General features: G+C 36.3%; 1 protein-coding gene across 1 annotated transcript in view; it reads left to right on the top strand.

Annotated features, from left to right (window-relative positions):
- Window positions 1–22,489, top strand: part of ATRNL1 (attractin like 1) — a 543,282-nt gene that overhangs the window by 483,520 nt on the left and 37,273 nt on the right. Inside the window, exon 28 of the mRNA XM_075717535.1 lies at window positions 6,849–6,963. Coding sequence (XP_075573650.1) covers window positions 6,849–6,963 — 115 coding nt within the window. The remainder of the gene's footprint in view (window positions 1–6,848; window positions 6,964–22,489) is intronic.

Here is a 22,489-nt window from a genome sequence, read left to right as displayed (position 1 = left end):
TTTAATCAGAATGTCAATTCATAACTCTCTTGCTAATGAAATGCTATATGATATAATATTAGGTTTTGAAATGAAGTCTCTTACTAGATTACCTGAGAGTAACTGTGTTGCAAATAAATATAGTTCTTATAATAAAAATATGGCTCTTCTGAGCATAAACACTTTCAGATTAATACATAAATTTAACATCAGTACATAAGCTTTGATAACTAACAACCACATTTGACTCAGAAAAGACTGCAAAAAAGAATGCAGCCTATCACTGCATATTGATATAGTTGAGACAGAGAGGTAAGACAATAAATTGAAGGATAACAATGCATTTTGCTCACTGGGGCCGTAATCACAGTTTGGTAATCATAATGTGTTCTTCTTTTGTTAATTCCAACTGTTTTTCTTTTGGAAAATAACGTACCAATATATTCTAAGATTTCCATGGCTATTTTGAAACAAGGAAATTAACTGAGATTTATATTCTGCTAAAACAATGGGGCAAAATTACTGTGGAAAGATTGTTCACTATAAGAAAAAAAACTGTAATAAGAAATGTTAGTGTAATTTTGGTCAAGTTGCATTTTATTATCAATAAACCTGTTGGTCTCAGTTCCATTGGGCACTATAGAAGCTTTCAGGGAAAACTAGTTCATTCTGGAAGTTGAGTGGAGTTGGTAGAGTCCTCCCAGTAAATCAGCACTGGCTGGCTGACTCAGTCGCAGAAGCAAGGCAGTTACCTCGAGTCTCTTTTAGTATAGGTGGAAGAATTGTAAGATACTAAAAAATGTTCTTCAGCTTTTACTGCTGTAGTTAACGTGTTTATGTACCTCGTATGCGTTAGTGGGACCTCATTAACCAAAGCTAGAAATCACTGAGAAATCCTCAGGCAAAAGAAGGTGCAGTGTAGAAGCCCAAAGCATTGAGGACACTCAGGCTCTGGGCCGTTCTTGTAGGTTTAGATGAGGTAAATTGCTTTCCACTCACTAATTGCAAGAGAGGAATTTTATGGGATGGATTAAATGAAAATATTTAGTGGATGCTTATAATTTCAGTAAAGCCCTAGGGTCTTATGAAGAACTGGTGTTTCCTATGCCAGCCACAAAGCAATGTTCAGAACTCCAGCCTTGCTTATTTATTCTGTTGTGCTCTTTCCTAAAGTATACTTCTCCTGGCACACAAATGATGTTTGGTGAAACTTTTTCTTTTTTTTTCCTGTTGCACTGTCATTAAGGCTCATTACTCATTGAATAAATCTGTGGAGAAAATTGTCAAAACTTTTGGGTGGGTTGGAAGCTCATACTCAAAAGTACATTAATGGGTGTTATTTAATATGTACCCAACATTTAGAATGGCAAGGCAGTATAACACTGATAGTCCAAGAAAACAGCAGTACTGATTACTGTCTTTGTTTCTGTCAGTGCCAGGTTCTTCTTAGGGCAGCAGCGTCTGCTGTCAAAGCGGTGGGCTTCTGCTGGGAGGAGCAGACAGCTATTCTTTGTTCCTCTGACGTTACTGTCGGTTTTGATTCTCTTGGCAAATGACCACGGAGAAAATCGGATAGGGATAGGATGGAGGTTGGCTGCAGGTGGGAGTCTCCCATCTCCTTCTCTTGGCAGGATAGCTGTGCTAGGGTCATTTGAACTTTCTCCAGCAAAATGGCCAAAAAGCCCCCTCCAAATGACATCAATGGAATTCTGTGAATTTGAGAGGATGAATTTTCTTTTCCTCCTTTGTACTGCTGAAAAATCTGCTTTTACTGCACTGAAAATGGTCAGAGCAGTCACAGCATTTTACTCTTCATCTTTAATTATAGGTCAGAGTATTTCACCTCAAACAATCATTTAGTAAAAGCAGAATAGGAAAACCAGGATTAATCCTCTTTCCATGAAGAGCAGAGCTACTTCTGCTTTCAACTGTGTTTTAAAAGAAGGTGGCCACAACTGTATTGTAAAAGTCTGATTTGGTAAGCATGTTTTGAAAATAGCTAACTAGATCGAGCTCTACATGCAGGGCAGCTTCAGGAATGCCTGAGTTGGGTGTAAGAGAGACCAGGATGTGCCTGGGCAGGTAGAGGAGAGCTTCAGCTGTTGGGAATTTTTTAATATTGAAAGTAAGATTAACGGGGTTTTGAGGCTTTTGAGTTTACATGTTTGACCAAAATCCAACTTAGGTGCTCAAGTACTTTTCTGAAGCTGAGACTTACTTATCACAAATAAATAAAAAAAACTCAGAAAATAACCAAAGAATTCAGGAAAAGAAACTGAAGCTGAGAGAAAATGAAGATGTGAATACTTGTAATATAACAGTGTAATTTTCATGTTTCCTCCTTTTCTACATTCCTTATGTCTTCAGAGGATACTGTTTGTTTCTTTTCTCCCCTCTGAAGTCTTGCACACTGAACTCCAGAAAAATGGCTATTTACATTCTGAGTCTGGTACTAATCTTGCCATAACAACAGATTTGATTGTTTATTTGCCAAGCCATCAAGCTTGGTTTATGTGGAATTCACCAGATTAATTCTGGTTTAATGATATGATTAAAAACTAAGTTTAAATTGGCATCATTTATTACTAAAAGAAAAAGTATGTCAAGCTGTTTTCTTAAGAAGAGATGAAGTTTTATTTATAATGAATTATTGTAAGTAGTGCTAAGACCATTTTAGTTAGGAAACATCACAGTGATTAATGCATAGTTGTTTGCATTTTAATACTTGATTTATATATCAGATCTGTATTGGTGCACACTGTCAAACTTTATTCTGTTCTTGTCAAAATACTTATTAGTGCTGACAGGTGTAACATGCTCGCATTAATCCTTAATTCCTTGATTCAATTTTCTAATTGCTTTTTTGGCATGAGTTTGCAGCCATTTAGTCTTATGTGATCTATTTGTCTTATGGTATAATAATGCACTTTTAAAAATTGGATGCACCTAGCAGAATGCTGAACAGAAAATATATATAGATATTATTTAGTACTGAAAAGACAAAGTTTTATAGCACTTCTGTGAGACACCATTTCTTGGAATACAGGTAGAGCCAAAACACTTTATACTTTTCGTCTTCCTGTATTCACAGTATTAAATATTTTCATTGCTAGATGAGAATTGATGTTAAAGTTTCAGTGCATTTCCCCCAGAGAGGTTCTAAACCCTTAGAGCAGATCCATGAACATCCACTTAGTCATCATGGTGTTCTTCCGCTCTTCTCGCATCTTCAGGCCGCTGCCTTCTGTTGCCTGTCCTGCCCACCAAGGGTGAGAGTGACAGAGTACACTTCCCAGCTGCTTCTTGGTCTGGATTCTTAAAGCTGCTCATTTGTGTTATTCCTAAACAGCCAAATAACATAATGCAAGATTTGCTGGTTTTTTCATTACTTAAATAAAAAATAAACCTGTTTTGTTACTTTCTTGTCATTATAAAGCAGATGTGCTAAGTTAATTAGAAATAAATATTTTTAATACAGGTATGAATACGGTATATACTGACATATGTTTTTATGCCAGTGATGGTAGTATTGTCATCTGTCTTTCATATGGGGGGCGTGGAATCCAGCCAAAATTTATTTCCTATAGGAAACAGATCAAGGGTGAGCAAAGAGTCTTCCCAAAGCTTGGTAATTCCTCACAAATTCACCCAACTAGCTGACTTTGGGTTTTGCTTAGGTCTTTGTAGGGTTTTCAGAAATCAATCTGGAGAATGGAGAACCTTTTCTCTGATAAAAATGTGGCACCCCAGGAAGATGACTTCTGATGCTTGTTTTCTGTGAATAAATATATGACTACACATTTAAATTGTGGATGAACCCTTATATCTCTTTTATTTTTATTCTCTGTTTTACTCCCTACCCTCTCCACTTTTTTCTTCTTCCTACATCCACTGACTTACTCTTCTTTTCTTGCTATCAATAATAATATATGCCCTTTCACCCTTTCATTCCTTCCCATTTTTCTTCCCCTTCCTTTTTCACCTTCCCAACTGACATACCTCTTTCTCTCTGTCATAGTGCATGTGAGAAAGGGAATATAAGAGGTAAAGGTTGTTTAATAAAGAAGTGTTTGTTTATTCTGTCTTCTACTGATAAAGTTTTATTAACTCTGTGATTGTCATTTGTGCTATTTTGGCAAAAAGTAAGTCACTTTCTGTACAGGGGAAAAAAAAAAGGAAGATAATTCTAGCAAGTAAATCATGGTAGCTAAGTGCTTTGGGCAAACAAACAGGTACCTTATCTCTTCCAAAAAACCCGTGGAAAATGCATGATAAATGGCACATTTCAGAGAACATGTTATGTCACTGTGAAATAACTTTGATTCATGGTTATGTATTTATCTTTAAACAACTGACAAACCTCAGGGTATCTAAATTATTATCATTTGCTCTATGCTTCCGTGTTTTTTTGCTAGTGAATCTGAATGATGTGAGGTAAGATAAGACATCTGTTTTTTCAGTCATAACATTCTATAACGAACAAATAAGCACATGAAGAAAATTTTTGCTCTATTTGATTTTTGGATGAAGTCCTCTGAAAAATATTTATCAGAATAATTTTCTCCAATTGTGTTTTGAAAAGCATTAGTATAAACTTCAAACAGAAAAGGATGGGGTCTGTTAATGAAAGGTTTTCTATTACACAGCAGTAGAAAATATCATCATTGTGATTTATAATAAAGTAATTATTCACCAAATTAAAAGGTGGAATGGTAAATTTGTGCATTTCAGTTGTGTGTCTGCATAAACTGCATTCTGAATTACATTTTAAAATGAAGATTTCATTTTGTCTGCCTTTTCAAATAGAAAGGAATCATGTTATTTGATTTGCCGTTGTGACAAATCAGGAAAGATGACTTAGATGCTCTATTGCTTGCATTAGTAACACCAACTATTTTCATCGCAAATGCTGTATAAGGATTTAGGTGCTGTGTTCTAGCATATAGTGGAAGATGGTCCATGACACCCCATGCAATGGTATTTATTTGTAGAATCTATTTGCCATACTAGTGAGTGCATGAGAGTCGCTGGCTAACCACCCCCGCAATTTATGGTACTCTGTCTGTGGACACGAAGAGCACCTGGTCTGCTCTGTTCACAGCTCCTGCTGCAGGAACTTGCCTAGAGCTGGAAAGTCTATTTTGCACTGAAGATCCAGGGGCAGGGCCAACGCAGGGTGAAGTAGGAAGCATGGGGCCAAAGTGAGATGAACTTAACCGGCATGGAGCTGCATCCCTGCCCGGATGGTTGGGCAAGAGAGATATAGGTGGAAGTGCTGGGATGAAGGGGCATGTATTTAGGTCCAGCAGGAGGTGTGATATGAGTGTGTGACAGCTGGGATGTCTTGGGTTTTGGCAGTTGAAAGTGCAACTGGTAGGAGTGAATGAAAGCATGTAACAGTGGGAGAAGTAAGCAGAGAGGTCTGCACCAGAACGCTGTCAGTGCCGGTGTGTTGCTATATTCTTCTATGCCTATGCTTGTCTGATTAGATTTAAACCACCTGGGGCACAGATTAGCTGCTAATCTGAATGATCCCATCAAGACCCTTTTCTATATTAAATGCTATGATCAGAAGGATTAGCATTATTTTTGTATGGTTTTTTACATTGCCCTTCAACGTATGTAAGTCAAAGAAACCTCAATAAGAACATTTTCCCACACCTTTCTTTTCCAGTAATCCGCTGGTACTACTTTTGTGCATGCTCAATCAATGCTGCTAATATTAGTAAGGTTCTTATTCTGTTTTCCCCCTTTTCTGCATTGCTTTTAAGTATAGAATCATATAATCCAGCAATGCCTGTCTAAAAGTTTTGCTTATAATAGATCCATGGCAGCTGACAGATATACACCAGCTTACACAAGTTCAGAATCTGTTCTTTTCATCTGTTCCTTTGGCCTACATTGAGCCGATACATTACAAAAAAAATATTATGTAATGCTACAAATTCAGTGCAGTCAGTTTAGAAAATATTTCTTATGTTGTTTTTTAAAAAGTTACTGGTTTTAGCTGAAGCTTTTGGGGTTTTACTTTTCTGTTTGATCATTTGGTAAGGTCTTAGTGAATATAAGTTGTTCATTATGTCATGGGAATTTTAAATTAGATGATGTTCCTCACTCAAGTTATTTTAATGCTATCGCCTCATATCTACAGAAGTGCCTTTCAAATATGACGATGAGGTAAAAAATAAGTATATTTATCTATTGTTTGATTTATTGCTGTATTCTCTGTTTCCTTATTTTCTCTGAGAAGTAATAAAGTGTATTTAAATATAGTAACACTGCACCTGTTTTCTGCATATGCAAAAAAATTCAGGAAGGTCCCACCTCAAAGAAATCATTTGCTTACCAAGACAGACACAGAGAAGGCAGACTTACTGGTCTGGGAAACTCGAGAGGGATTGGCTATCTTTGTATATCTGTATATAATACAGATTTGCTCTCATTTTATGGTTTTGGCATTAGGAGGGCTAGGCAATGGATGCTGTTGAAGCACAATTCTTTCACGTCGGTACTTATTAGAATAAGGGAAATTCTGGTACTTTCAGATACCAGTGTGTATACAAAAAGGTTTTGCTGTTTTCTAAGCTTTAAGAAGTTGATATCACTACATTTAGTGAGCTGCAAAATTAAGTATAATTTTGTTGTCTTTATGATAATTTTTTTTTTCTGTTTGGTTACATTTGCAGTGTGGGCTGTTAAAACCCATTTTTAAGTCAATTTACATGGGTAGGATAGTCTGTTTAAATACAAAGAACTAACTGGGAAAAAAATTTTCCTACTGTTACAGTGAACCTTATAATAAATTAAAGATGTACAAGTAAAAATGGAATGGAAATCTTGGACGTTACATAAGTATCTTCATTTTTCAGGGTGCTCCTAAACCAATTGCCATTGAGCCATGTTCAGGAAACAGAGCCGCAGTCCTCACAGTATTTTTGTGTCTGCCCAGAGGATCCTCAGGAGTCCCACCCCCTGGTCAGTCAGGTAAGGCTCGTGTTGGTGAGCGTCGTGTCCTCGTTCAGCACAGGGTACTTGGACAAATGCACCCACGCAGATCCAAAATAATGGCACAGCAGATGAATACGAGGGGCTACTCAGTCAAGTTGATGTTAAGTTTAGGGCCAATGTTTAATGAGGAATTTTTGTTTGGAATTTGATGCGGTATCCCAAATAAAAAGCCCAGCGATCGAACTAGGCTGGTGTACAGTGGCGTATCTCAGGACTTCCCGAAACAGTATGTGTGCATCCCGCTATGCTTCAACATTGTCCTTCAGGGCAAAAAACTTTCATGGGCAGCCACTGCTACAGTTTCAGTTGAAGTTGCTATAAATGAGGCTATATGGGGAAAACCAGTGAGTATTCTCAGTTCAAGTTGATGTTTAGTGCACTAACTTCTAGTTAGGTTCCTTTGCACCATGAATCCCAGTGCTGTGCTGTCCAGGATTCCGTTAAAATATTACCATTTCCCAGAATGCCTGTCGGATGAAATCTGGGATTGTGTGAGTGAATGCATCTGCTTCATTAGGAAGGTGTTCACTCTGGAAATGATCCCAGCTCATTCTAAAGCAGCATTTGCATTATCTGGAAGCACTTCTCGTGGCAATCTACCTTATCTGATCTATGCTAGATCGTTGTACAAAACCATTACAGCCATTCTTATAAAATACTTCCTAAACAGGAGGTACCTAAATATACTTCTTAAATCCTTTAAATAATTGCCTACAATGACATGATACAAAATGGTCATGACAACAAAGTTTAGACAGTAATGTGGCACTGCACAGATGACCAGTTTACTATTTCAGAATTCACTGTAGTTGTTGCCAAAATGAACACCTTTGTAATGAACAGTAAGCTGCATGGTATGTGCCCAAAATGCTCCTATAAGCCAGAAAATATATTTTAAGGCTAACTTTTATTATTAAGAGCCAAAAAGATATCCTTTTAACCTTCAAAAATCCATTTAAGAGATTAAAAAGTATTGAGTAATGATGATGAGGGCGAACTCAGTTGACTTATGCTGGAAATAAGCTCAGCTGAGTGTACTTTCTTCTCCTTTTGGCCTGATGACTAACTGTTATTTATTTGGGGGTTTTAGTTCAGTTTTTTGGGGGGAGGAGGGTTATATTCCCCCCCCCCCCCCCCCCCGAGATGAGGACTTAGTTCTTAAAATGCTGTTTATGGCTTGGAATATAATTTCTGGAAGTGCTATGAAAATAAATGTGTTACTGATGCTTTGTCAAATAAATTTCCTGGAAGAAGTATATAAATGTAAGTGCTCTGAAGAGAGCAATGAGGGAGGAAGGATGTTTAGCGTATTCCCTGTTCATGTTTTAAGGATATGAAAAAGAAACGAAGGTGTTTATAGTCTTACAACACGGAAAAACATTATAAAAGGAAATTAAAAGTAATTGTTGAAATTGGAGCTTAAAATGTTTTTTTCTGTTGTTTTCAAATTTACGTATGATGTGCTTCTTGGTAGTAAAAATGTATTTATCTAGTTACTTCATAATCAGCTTCTATTTACTATATACAATTTTTTTAAAAGTGATTGCTGTTCTTTGCGTGTGTGTAAAAACATGGATGGAATAGGCTTTTTGAAACAGGAGTTGGGTTCAACAACAGCAGATGTGTCATTTTGAATGTTTCTCAATCTGTGAAAGAATACACCTCTTTTTTACATGTGTTATGTCGTCCTGTTCTGCTCTGTCCTCATATTACTTTGCCTTCCATCAGTTTTGCAGGCTTAGATTTCAAATGCTATTCCTCCTTTTGTTACTATGATGCTGGTCAGCCATTCAGTATTTGAAAATATCTAAAATTTTTAGTCCCACAATTTTCACTTTGTTCAGGGTCAAAAGCAAATAGAAATGCTTGAGGTGTGCAACCATGCTGATACAACCATGAGATTATATTAGATTATGTTCCTATAATAATTTTTTCTTGCGTGTAATGAATTTTGGTACTCATGGACTGCTTTCACTGTATGTAACCATGCATAGTCTAGGCAGAAGCTATTATGCAATTTTGTTGGCATACCTGTAGCTCTACTAATTCACTTCATTCCTGTCCTGCAGCACTACCTGCTGCTTCTTTCCTGGGCTTCCTGGGAGCAGATGCTGTGAACTGTGCCAAGTTATTTGAAATGATGTGGAAGCTTTGTGCAGCAGACATATGTTTGCTATGCAGTTGGTTTCCCTTATGACCTAAGCTAGGTTAAAACAATGATATTTAGGTGGCTGGAAGTAGCGTGTTCAGTAATTATGTCTTGCCAAGTAATTTTAGAATTCTCTATTACTTGCACATAACCATTTTCAAGCTCATTGGGATCATTCTAGGATAAAACTGACGGTGTGTCAAACATTTGTTTAAATGATACATCAATGATACTGATTCTCAGTTCACAATGAGAGACAGTGGATTTCATTTCTTATGTACATATATCTGAAATATAGGAAGGAAATGCCTGTACTGTTCTGCATTACATTTTCTCCAAAATCAAGAAAGCTAGTTCTTTCCACAAAAAACTAGTCTGTGCTTTACTGGAGTTGTTAGAGTTGTATTCCTATGTTTTAAAGATCTGAATTTGATCAAACGTGAATTTCACTTGTTTCCAAGGTTTACATTGACAAATATATTGTTGAAAAATGTCTCTAAATATTAAAAAAACCCCCCAACAACAAACTAATGTAAAGGTTGCTCTTTCTGCGGCATATGTTCTATACTTCACCTTTACCAGCAGCTGGAAGAAAAGTTGAAACTACAGATGGCAAGCTTTGGCCAAAGGCTATGCAAGGCAAAAACTTCTCTAGGAGAGACCATATGTCCCGGTAGAGATCTGAGTGCTCTCTACTTCCTGCAGAAAATACTCAGAACTTTACAGACTTTCAATGGCATTGTTTAGTTCTCAGTGCTAATCCTGTAAGTATACAAATAACTGCTATGTTGACACAAACTGCTTAATATGAATATGTGCTTTAAGATAAGTTTTATGCAGATTGGTCGTGTAGATTCAGATGAAATATTGATAAAAAATGAATTTATTGAAAAAACCCAACCCACTATTCATTGTGACTCATGCTTTAAAAAGGGACTTTTTCAATGAAGGAAAAATTTGCAGAATTAAACATCCTGAAAATCTGGAAAGTCAATAAATTTTACCATCATAGTAGGTTAGGTGTAGCGCAGTAGACCTTATATTTTCTTTTAGGTGTAAGCTTTGAAGAAGATTCTAACAATTCAATTATACTTCTCTAGAGTAACAACTGTTTTTAAATGAAATTTTGCTTGGATTAAGGCAGAAATTAGAATGATGTTATAAATTAGAATGATCAATGAAAAACATTAAGGAAGTTTAGCAGTGATAAAAACTAAATTTCTCAATTTTGGATTGACTAGAACATGTGGTTTCCTCATTCGTCAGTTGTCCCATTGGCTGCATTGTACCTGAGTAATCAGATCAAAATTCAAAGGTTCTCTGTACAATTCATGTGTATATCAATATGCGTGCATCAATGTATATGCATATCTGAAAAATCACTTGTTCAAGCACTTGTGGGCAGATTATAATACACGAGGCACACATATGTCTTACAGATTTTATGACACATTGGAAGCCAAAGATCATCTGTTAATCCTGTAGTGTGTGACCCTATGCTTCAAATAGCTTAAACTCTTCTTAATATCAAAGGAGATCTAATAATGAGAGCAGCTGCAAGCAGATCTCTAGAAAGAACTAAATTATACATCTCAAAGGGTATTGAACAAAACAAGATAGACAAAAAAAAAAAAAGAGAAAAAAGAGGAACAAGAGAATAATATATAAATTACTTAATGCAGAAGAAGGTGCCAATGAATTACCAGCAGTGGAAAGACCAAGAATAACTCCTTCAAGGTCTTCATACAGCTCTGGTGATATATTGGGCAATACAGAAACAATAGCTTGGTCATATGATAAATTCTGTTAAAAGAACTGTGATCATGTCCTCATTACTATTAAAGCCAACTAGATCCCACACTTTGATCTATCAAGGTATTATACAATAAGTTTATAAAACTCTGTGACGTTTGCATTGTTCTTGGATAAGGCCAGTAAATGCTTTAAAGCCCAAAGAGAAATTAGAAGATTAGAGCATATCAAAATAATTTAGAACCAAGGGATGTAATTTGTGAATTATTTACAGGTTATGTTACTTTCACACAGCAAAATTTCCCTATCTCCCAAGCATGCCAAAGTGGTAGAGCACCCAGTAAAGGTGCTTTCCTATTAAGACAGTGAGCTGAATGATCTCTGAAGGTGTATGAAGGTGTGTCTCTGTTCAACCATAGAGGACATCTAATGTCTATGGCTATGACTAGGTGAGGTGAATCTAACTTAATAGTTAAAAATAACACTTGCAAATTAAAATCAAGAACTAAATAAAATAATAGTAATTAATAAAGCAACTGCAGTGCAATGGAAGTTGTGGAATGTACATCCTGGAAGACCACATGCAATATGCTGTTGCTACAAATATAAATGAAGATAGCAAAATTTAATGTTCAGCAGGACTCTCTGAAAGTTGCTCTCTGATATGCTTGAATCAAAACAGAATTTCATGTAATTCTGGCCACACTAACTGTGGTGTTCAATCCTACTTAATCAGCAAGCTACAGTAGGATCACAGAATCAATAAAATTACCATGCCATCTGCCTTCCCCATACTCACCATCATAATGAATAACAACTCATTAAGTGTTCTACAAGACAATTAGCTCTGGATGGGGGTTTTCTAGTTCTAATTTTCTCTGATTAAAATACAAAAAAAATGTAATACATATCATAGGAGGTACATTAATATAAACATGAAATAACAAATAGCTTTAATAGACTATTATATTTAATGATATTGCTCATTGTTCTGACCCTTGGAAACAAACCCACAGGTTAGGGTTTTCCATGTATGGAATGGGTTCATATGTGTACTTATCTCAGCATGCAGTGAAATAGTTGCAGACATACACCAGGAGCAAGTAAGTCCCATGGATTTCTACGTGCTACAAAAACATTCCTTGCTCAGTCCCTTCACACTTGCAAAATAAAGTCAGTAGAGCTACAAGGATGAGTAAAGATTTTCATGTTAGAGGGTATTTACAGAATACTAAAGGAGTGAAAATACAGGACTAATTAATAAAAGGTTAGAGAATATAAATTGAATTGTACAGTGTGATATATGTAGCACACATTATTTAAAGGCCTGTGTGTCCATGTTGAGGGGTCTAGCATTTCTCAGGTACCGAAAGGGAAAAGAGAAGAGAAATACAGGGAAACATCTGAGTCTGATGGTTCTGCATTAGCAAGTATATCCGTGTGCCTACTGAAAAGCTCCTGCCTCACAGTGGCAGTGATGCTGAAGAGTCGAGGGTAAACTTCAGAGTCTCATTTGCTAAGGACCATTGTAACCCCTTGTCTTCTCAGACATACATCCTCTAGTACAGTATTTCACCTCTTTGTAGACCTTTTTTTATGCTCAGAAAGAGAAAAAAAAGGGGTTGAGGCTTGCTTCTGTTTAGAGCAGAGGACTAGGCCAGATCATTAATCTTGTTTGTCCTTTGGTCTCTGTTCAAAGTGGAAGGCAACAACTTACAAGTTCAAGAGCTGTATGTATGGTATCATGTCAGGTAGCTAGCAGAGAGGAGTTTTGGCAAGGTATCTGTTTTGGAATAATGCTTACACTAAGTATATATTTCATGCTATATAAAATGTGGCATTAACTATTTATAGAGTATTGCATGCAGTATTTTGAAGGCATGTATGGACTAATACTTACTGACAAAAACGAAACCTTCAACTGAGCAAAACTGAACCAGGGAAAGAGAAGAGCTTAACCTAGAGAAGAGGTACTGAAGTTACATAAAAAGGCTTTATTTCTCTTGTTTCTTCATTTAGAAGTGGGACTTCTAATTATTCATATACATATATATATATAGCAGGCTTTAGTGAAGAAAGACCACAAGTAATCAATGCTGGGAGAAGAGAAGTGGGGGTTTAGAGGTAGAAATGGGAAGATATTCATAATTGGTAGGTTATTTAGACTCCTAAACATATAAACAAGAAACCTAAAAGTGATATTGCAAAAGAGAAAAGGAAATCTGTGAAAGCATGTAAGTCTAGATAAAACAGAACATAGTTCTGTGTTCTGTTTTTTTTTTTTTCCCAGCCAGTTTATTAGTCCCATTACAGTAGTGTCTGGGCACCGTACGTGTGTATTTAAGTAAACATATTTCTCCACATCATCCTGTTCTTTCTTCTGTACCAGTCTGCCTCTCTAGACTGTCATCTCTCCTTCTTTGTAATTTTGGAGACAGACTACTGGCTTATTTTCATTATTTGCTGTTTTATTGACATAAGTTTTTATTAATGCACCAGAGTAGTAGATTTTATATTTATAATCTAACAATACTATTTAGGTAGAATAAAGTGACATGTAAGCAGGGAAAGCATTATAAAAATCCTGACAGAACACAACTTCACAATACTCCTAGAAGGGATGCTCCCAGCCCCCTCTCTCCTCCCCCCCCCCCCCCCCCCCATCATAAATAACAAGATTTCTCCTATGAAATATTGAAAAAAAAAATCTCAATTCTATTAATCTTATCTGAAGTGCCATCATGTAACTGCAAATAAGGCAAACTATGTATTACAGCAAAACAGTGTGGATGTCTAGAACTTGTGTTAAAATACAGGGATGAGTCTGGCATTTTATCTGGGCCAAAGTAGGTTTACAGTGCCATACAATTCACCATTCCTAGAAAAAACCTGCTCCAGAAAATGTTATACAGCTGCATTATATGAACGGTGCTTCCATGATGGAAATCACAGTGACAATTCAGCTTGCAAAAGTGCATGGCCATATTCACTTAACCAGAAGCTCTGCAGATAAGGTGGATTGTTTTAAAAGACTCAGTGAGGAACAGAATTTTTTTTAAAGTTTGCCTTTACTGTTTAGACTGTGTGAAGACTGAGTTTAATCCATCTCTTAAACCTAAGGCATGACTAGAGCATTTTGTATAGAAATGTAATTTTGGTAATTGCATTGAGGGATACTTCATGTTAGTTACCAATATGCTGCCAGTTAAATGCTCAAAAAAAAGAAAGTTAAAATCGTGTGAGAAAATCAAAATGGTCTTTGTAAGAGTTTAATGACTATAACTAAAACTAGACTCTTAATATATTAAGCAGTAACTTCAATTTATTGACATGAGAGACTGGTTTGTCAAGTGCAATGGTCTCAAAAGAAGCAAAATCTGGAGTTCTTTTTAGTTAACTGGAGTTGCTTAGCAAAATAGCTTCTTAAGACTTGGCAGAAACTGAAATCATCTATTCTGAAGACCGTTTTACTGAAGGAGTTGCTTTCTTTTAAATAGTAAGGCCTATTTTTGGAGTGACTGTTTTCTGCTTAATTTCATTCTTCTGCACTGCATCAAATGAGGGAGCAGACTGTGTTTATAGTATTGACACTGTGAAAAGAACACAGTGGTGTAAGTGGCAGATGGTGCTGATGATTACTTAAAAAATATTTATGGCAATAGCAAAAACAAAGTAGGTAATAATACTTAGTAGCCACCACCATCCCTCCTCCAGCCCAAACCCAAAGCAATTATTTTGCAACCTGCAGACAAAGTCTACCTGAAAAGCACTGAGGTTCTTAGCATAGTAAGCTTTAAAAGTGATGAAGAATGCGGTGGGTATTGATTTTGTCTCGTCATTTAAAGAATTTTAGGTGGTTCTGTTATGAATTAGTTTTTACATCATTCTAGCCATAGAACCTTGATTGCTTTATATTGTGAAGAATTTATTTGAAAAGGATGTAAACATTTTAATATGAAGAACGTGCAGTATAATGTTAGCAATGTTCCACAAATCTTGGCAAAGTAACTTATCGATTTGACAGTAAAAACTGCATACTATAGAGCTATCAACTGAAAAAAAGAAAACAAAACCCCAAAACAAAAAAAGAGAACAGGGGAGTTAGAGATGGTTGTTTTACAACTTCATCACTGGACTTACTGCCCCAGAGGGACTCAATAAAATGAAACATATTAATAAAAACTGTTAAATACCATGAACATTTCTTTGATAACTAGTTGTTCATTGTTTGAACTAAAGCTGTCAATGTTCCTCTAGAGTATCAGAAGTAGACCTTTGGGGGGGGAAGCTTTTGCAGCTTTAATTGTATAAAGAGAACTGAAAGAATATCTGACAAGGTTGTAAAAGTTCTGAACACTGTGAAATGTAAGTACAGTCTTGTACATCTCTTCCCCTGTTCATGGGGGTTGGCTGAGCCATTTTCAGGTTGCATCCAGATGGCAATTTGGTGATTTCCTCTCCCCACTCACCATGGAGAATAGAGAGGCAATGATGGATTTTCATGGTCCTAAGTTTCCAGCTGTGAACAGACGCTCTAGAACCCAAACTTAGGCTCTAGCCTGGAAAGAAACCTCATCCTTCAACCATACCTATCTGCTGACCATCAGCTGAAGTACTCTTGGGAGTTATACTATTTTCATTCTGACATCTATCACCCACAATGTTTTAACACAGCAATCATATCTCTTTTCCATCTTCATTTTGCCAGGCTAAGGCAAATGAGGCCTACTTGAAACATGTTCTTCAGTCTTCTGAACACCTTTGTAGCACTGTCCCAGTTTCAGCTTTGGCTCAGCTTTTTTTACCTTGCATGGCCAGGTTGTACTCAGAGTGCCATGTGAAGTCCCATCTGGCCTTGCCCAATGATACTAACATTTCCTTGCTGTATCCCATTTAACTTTTACTTTTTTAAAACAATTTTCCCCTGTTCCAACTCAGCCATTCTGTGGCCAACTTCTTACATCCCTGCCTTTCTTCTTTTCCTCAAACAGTGAACTTCTAGTGCATAAGTTTCTGTTTGTTCCCAAAATACATAGCTTTGAATTTTGCACTCTTGAATCTGAGTACATTTATATTCCTCAAGTTCTTGAGGTCATGCATCTCTTTATGGTTTATGTTTTACTCCTCCTCTGTATTGATGATACATACCAGTGTTTGTCATGACGGAATTTCAGCAGCATACTCCTACTTTTATACCAAGCTCTTTAATGAAAATATTAAAAAAGACTGGTCAAAACATTGCTATATCTTCAGCAGCCTTCTTCCTCTTGAAAACTGCTCTTTGTTTTCTCTCCTTCATGAGATTGTCCACCCTCCATAACTCCTGTACTAATCTCTCATCTTTTGTGTCTGTTGGTAATTTTCAACAGTATAAGATACCTTCCAGAAATCTAGATAATCTTCTGCATGTTCTTACCCAGAAAGTCAGTTAACTTATTGTAGAAAACTATCAGGTTGGTCTGGCACAATCTTTGATGAAATGTTGATGCATTTTGACCCATTTTCGGTTTACCTGCCTTTAATTATTCTTTCTTGCCAAGTGTCATATAACTGAGTCTGATTAATAGATCAATAAAAAACTGAATAATTTTTTTCTTTCTTGAATCTAGCCAATTTTTAGTATGAAATAAACAGCACTTACTGTTCTCAATTTGTATGCCACTGCATTTGACATGACAGATTATTAAATTTCCCTGTTACTAGCCTTTGTTTTCTTGTATTCTTACAGAACTAGTGTTCTGATTGCCCTAATGGCAATGCATAAAACTTCTGTTGTTTCTATTTCCATATCCTCATTCCATTATCCATGTTGATGGTACCTTCTTTGATAAATATTATCTCCCTCCTTGAAAACCACCAAATAATACACTCCTGGAACAATATCTAGAAAATACTTGATTTCTACCTCATTCTTTCTACATAATGACTTGTCTTTTTTTTTTTTTTTTTTTTAAATACAGTGAAAATCCTTAGATGCTTGTTTTCATAAGCCTTTTCAAGGTCTAACTCAGCTTAACTTTTGGCAATTCTTATTTCACTCTTACATTTCTTTACTTCTAAAACACAGCCTCCTTTGTTGCTTGATGCTTTTTATCCATTTTCAAAGGGTTTCTGAATTTAAAAAATGTGCATAACCTTCTTCCTTTAGAAGGTCATTGGCTTCCATATAGCATAGTTACAACATATTTGTTGGAAGTCAGGGAAGAGTCAAGAATTTTTCTTGATGAATGTATTGCTGGTCAGCAGTAACTTTGCACAGAGTGCTTTTCTGTTGGTGTAGAAAGGGACAGATTTCTAGCAGTGATTTGTCCCTTGGATTTTGGTAGCTAGGACTGTGTGCTCCTTACCTTGTCAAATGGCAGGAACAGCCTTAGGATCCCACAATGGGCTCCTTGTGGAGGGGTGGGGAACTGCTGTCACTTAATATTTTGTCCCCTTTCTACTAGCAGCTCTAATTCCCTCACCAAAATCACTTCCTCTAAACAAAGTGGTAGTCTACAGAGCTTGGTCTTATTTTCTTTTTTAGATTGTGAAATCCTATACTTGTATTACTGGATGTGAAGTTTTTTTCTTTTTGCCTGTTCTGTGATGAGAAGGCCACAGGATTAGTAGTGTTTGGAGAGTCAGAGTAAAATTGATAGGATGTACAAACAAAAGTAATTCAGAAAATGTTCTGTAAAGTTAGGTCTTCAAATTTGATTGTCTCCTGGGCAGACCCTTTGGCACTCTGCAAGGCTAAGCTTTCCATAGTTGGAAGAACTTGTAGAGTGCTTTTATTCTTTTAACATGAGCTATACAGATGTCAGCAAAGGAAAGAAAAAGAAAAAAACAAAACAAAAAAAATCCACCACCACCACCGCCCCCCCCAACAAACCCAGAAAAGTGATAAAGGCAACTAACAAACGTGAAGTTTTCACTTGGGAATTTTGCTGGAAGAGGTTATATGATACATATGTCATTTTAGAAATCTCATGGGGGACAAAATCTTTCACTAGTATGATTTACACAAATGGAAACATTGGTGATGCTATTGAGCATAAGCAGTGTTTTGTTCTACTCTCCTGATATTGACCCAAAGACTCAGTGTTTCTTACATAGAAAATATGCAGTAACAGGCCTTGTCCTGTCTCTATTCAGCCCATATGAATGTACAGCTTCACCTAATAGAGCATCTTATTTGGCCATGTTCCTCCTGAAAACCAAGCAGAATAATTTTGTACTGTTAAACTTTGAGGATTCAACCAGATGTCTAGTTAGAGTTGCAAAATTAGGTAAAGTGAAAAAATCCCTGTGTAAGTGACACAATGGATGATAAGTGTCCTTTCTATTTGAAACTGGTGGTCTGGTTTTATATTCAGTCACCATATACTAGGTGGAGCAGATGGCTTACAGTTAAATTAGAACCATAAACCTTTCAAAGGTAGTTATGATTTAAATCTTTCAGTAGGGGTCCCATCACCTATTTCTCCTTCCTCTAACTTTGAATTCATTGAAAGAAGCACCTTTTTTTTTTTTTTTTTTTTTTTTTTTTTAAATGAACAGAAGTCAAATCTGTTCAAATCTACTGCTAGAAAGAGTTACATTGAGACCTGTCGTGATTCTCAGTCATACCATCATGGAAAGTTTCATTCATTGCTGGGACAATGCAATTGCCTATAATCTACCTTCCCACATTTATTTTATCACACTCTTGGGGTAAGAGGCTTCTACTGTCTATTTTTGGGATAAAGCTATACAAAATTATACAGAGACCAATCAGATTTATCATTTTGTGGCATTTGATGGCATCCGTCTGTTTATTTACGAAACCATTAAAGACTTATTGAGTTACTAGACTACAGAGAAAATAAATTGAGTTATCATCTATAGTTAAATTCAGTCCTTGCATCTGCTGTCTTTTCAGCCTGTATGGTGTTTTCTGAAATTACACTGGCTTGCAGACCCAGGCTTCAGGAATACATTTACTTCACAGCCTTTTTATGCCATTTCAAGTGAATTTCTAATGCATGAGCAATTTGTGGTTCAGGAAAATGTTGACAGAAGGATGTCAGGGCTTTCTGTTGTTAGCAGTTTAAAAGCATGATAGGGACAGTTCTTGCTTAAAAGTAGCTCTTAAAAGCTTGGAGCTGCTCAATTTCTAGAATCGTTTGATCCAACCCCTTTCAATCAATATTGTGCAACTACTGTAGGAGGCTAGGTTTAAAGCTTATGGACACAAATAAATTAATATCACTATCATTATTATTGTTAAGTAAAACACTTTTAAGATGAAGGATAGGAGATGAACTACTCTCTGTGCTCTATATATTCAATTACTATTTTAAGTACAAAGGAAAAGGCATAGGGTTTAAAGTTCAAAACTTTCAGTTAATAAAATAGGATAGCAGACTCAGGAAATGCATCGCAAAGGGTTTCTTTCTTTCTTTCTTGTAGTAAGAGTGAGTTTGTAATAGTGAACTCATTTATTGCCCGCATCCTTTCTGGATGAGGATTAGCTGTCCTGTAACTATGAAATCACTAGAAATGTCCTTCTGAAGGAGCTAGTTTGGATCCAGCAAAAATATTAACTCAACCCACAGTTAGCTGAGTGCTCAGGGTTGGTGTTAATTAGCTCACGGTTGTTAGAGAGGTTGCTTGTTATGACATCTTCCTTCACTGCGACAACTTCTCAACTTCTTTTATTTGTGTGCCTTGGATAGTTCTGTTTCATAATTCTGGAACTGAGAGGTATGGGAAATATAGTTCAGAGACATCTATGTGTCAGCTCATGTCCTGTAGGAATATAGTAGATCCAGGTCAGTACTGTTGTATGTATTGTACATGCACAGCACTTGTCTGTATGAGACCAGGGCTGAGTTCTTCATCTCTCTGCACTATCTTTTTAGCATCTAAGTACGGCACTGTGCCTACATGTACAACTGGCTAACCAGTGCATCCAAATGACTAAGTCTTTGTGGAACATGAAATGGCAAAGAGTGTAGAAACCACCAAATGCTGCTTTTTGGAATGAGTTTGAGCCTAGCAAGGCTGTCAGAACTCATACATCCTGGTGAATCATACCTGAGTGCAGAGCTGCTTGAGAATTTCTGCAGGGTGCACCACTATACATTGTGTAGTACTTGCACTAGATGGGCTTCTCTGGTATCAGGACTATTCCTGCGTGCAACTAAAAAAGAAAAAAAAAAAAAAAAAGAGTTGGAAGGTGATTTTTCTGATCTTCCTTACAAAATACAGCAAAGACAAAGGTCCTTGGAAACAATGAGAAGGGATAAGTTTAGGCATACAGAATTAGCAGGTCCATAAAATGAAAACAGGCTGTTTAAAAGATTGTTCTTTTAAAAAATCCAAATAAAAATCCAAGGATCAGTTAAATACATAAAACATGAAGATAAGGAAAATATAAAATGAGATGAAGCTAGGTTTCTGTAAATATTATTGGACTTGGCAAGTAAGTCACACACCAAAATGCATATATTTTTCATACTGGAGAAGATGAGCTCAACAATGACTGAGAGCTAATTATGGAAATGTAATAATGGAAAAATGGCAGCCAAAATAATCCATCCAAAAGAGGGACATTTTAAACTAGTACCTGTATGTGAATCACTTTTAGAAGAATCCCTTTTTATAAACCTAATGTTTCTAAAATTCTTGGATCTGAAAAATGTTAATATTAAGTGAATTTTCCAAATTGCGAAGCATGAAGCATAAATCTGAACAGTAGCAGAAAAAGACCATTCTTGTCACTTTAAGTCTTTCATGTCAATAAAGTTGTCTTAAGTGCTCAAAACACACTAGGGTGTAAATGAAAGATTACAAAGAAAATTACAATGGCAAACTATATTTAGGGTTGAAAGTGAGTCAACGTGACACAATCATGGAAAGTTTAGAATTACAATGTATCTACCATTTTCACCCATTCTGTGCTTAATTCCTATTTATATATATATTTATTACTTATAATTCAGGATTCAATGATACACAGTCTTGAGTATCTTCTGTGAAGTACTTGGTGTCCTCAGCTTGCATTGAGTGCAACTGTGGGAGTTAAAAAAAAAAAAAAAAGTGGGAGTTAAAATATCTAGTGCCTTCCCATAGGGCAAACCCAGTAAGACAGCATACTTGGATTTCAGTGATCAAAGGGTAACCTTCCTTATCCTTGTCCTCTGAGAGCAATATACCAGCATGATATCCGTAACTGCAGTTCAAAGCTTCAGATCTGTCCCTGGTAGCATCATTCAGGGCACTTTCCCAGGTACATAACTGCTTCGGGCTTGTGCTGTCTTTTCCCCCTCAACCCCTCCCCTTCCTACATATTTGCAGCTGTATCTGCCTCTCACTCCTTTAGTTCCAATTCACACAACAGGGGGGTCAGCAGAACTTGCTCTGTAGTGAAATGGTTTCACTGACTAGACGTAAGCATGGAAGTTTTAGGTGGCTGATTGTAGTTAATGGTATCAAAAAGAAAGGAAAGACTTGCTGGGACTTGCACCTACTGGAACTTGTATCCAAAGTAGACTTTAGTCCTTGCTCCGTTACAGGATCCCCATGTGTTTGTGGATGGATGGTGTTTATGCTCTCTGTAAAATGGGAATGCTACTTTGTGAGCATGTTGTGGGAATAAAAGAATTAATGTTTGAGATGTTCTCAGATTCATTGCTGTAAGTGTAATAGAAAAAATATAAACAATCGTTCATAGCATGGTTTAGGGTATAACATCATTCATTAACTTCCAGATCCCTGCATTGCCTCAGCAGGAAAGTTTGAGTCAAGGATAGAGTTAAGAACTCTTCTTCTGTATTTGGTGATGAATTTTCAGATCAGTATCTCAATATATAAGATACTCTGTTGTTTTGTTTTGTTTTTTTCCAGGGAAGTGCAGATTAATCCATTATTCTTTCTGTAGATAAATGATTCTTGTCAAATATACTTATGCAGGAATCTTTGTCTGCAGTAGAGAAATACTGATTAGTCATCATGAGGGAAAATAGATAAAGAATCTTAGATAGCACATTGCAGCTGAAAGTACACAATGAAGTTTTCTGTAGAGATATTTTGGTTACCTGAAAATGTATCAATATGCAAAAAGCATAACAAGTTACACTACAAACTACTAGAGCATAACACATTATATTCAAGAAGAGACCGCATCTTTCCTGGGGAAGCAGCAAGGAAATGTTGGCCATAAAGTGCAAAATAATCTAAGTATAAATGTGAACTTCAGATGGAATTTTCTTTACAATTTCTGGAGATTGTAATAATTAAATTCTAAATACCAACTATTGAATAAATATCCTTTGAATAAATTCTGTTTGCATTTGTAGATGGAGGGGATGAAAATAATGGGGTTTTCTTCTTTTTTAGAAAACAGCAAACCATGGCTGGCAGCACAGTGAGCCGCATCAGAGGATTGTTCAGACTGACATAGAAGAGTTATATGTAGCTTTATATAGTCCATTAGACTGAAATTAAAATATATCATTTAATTACTGTTTTCTGATGATTTAAGAATATTTCCTCAGAAAAGTATTTAGAATAGAAGGGCTCTAATTTATGTGAAACAGTGCATTAAAATCAGTTTCTCTTCCACCTAAGAAAGAT

This window comes from Pelecanus crispus, chromosome 10 (genome assembly GCF_030463565.1).
Source record: "Pelecanus crispus isolate bPelCri1 chromosome 10, bPelCri1.pri, whole genome shotgun sequence".
Classification (NCBI taxonomy): domain Eukaryota; kingdom Metazoa; phylum Chordata; class Aves; order Pelecaniformes; family Pelecanidae; genus Pelecanus; species Pelecanus crispus.
This window is presented reverse-complemented; position numbering and strand designations above follow the sequence as displayed.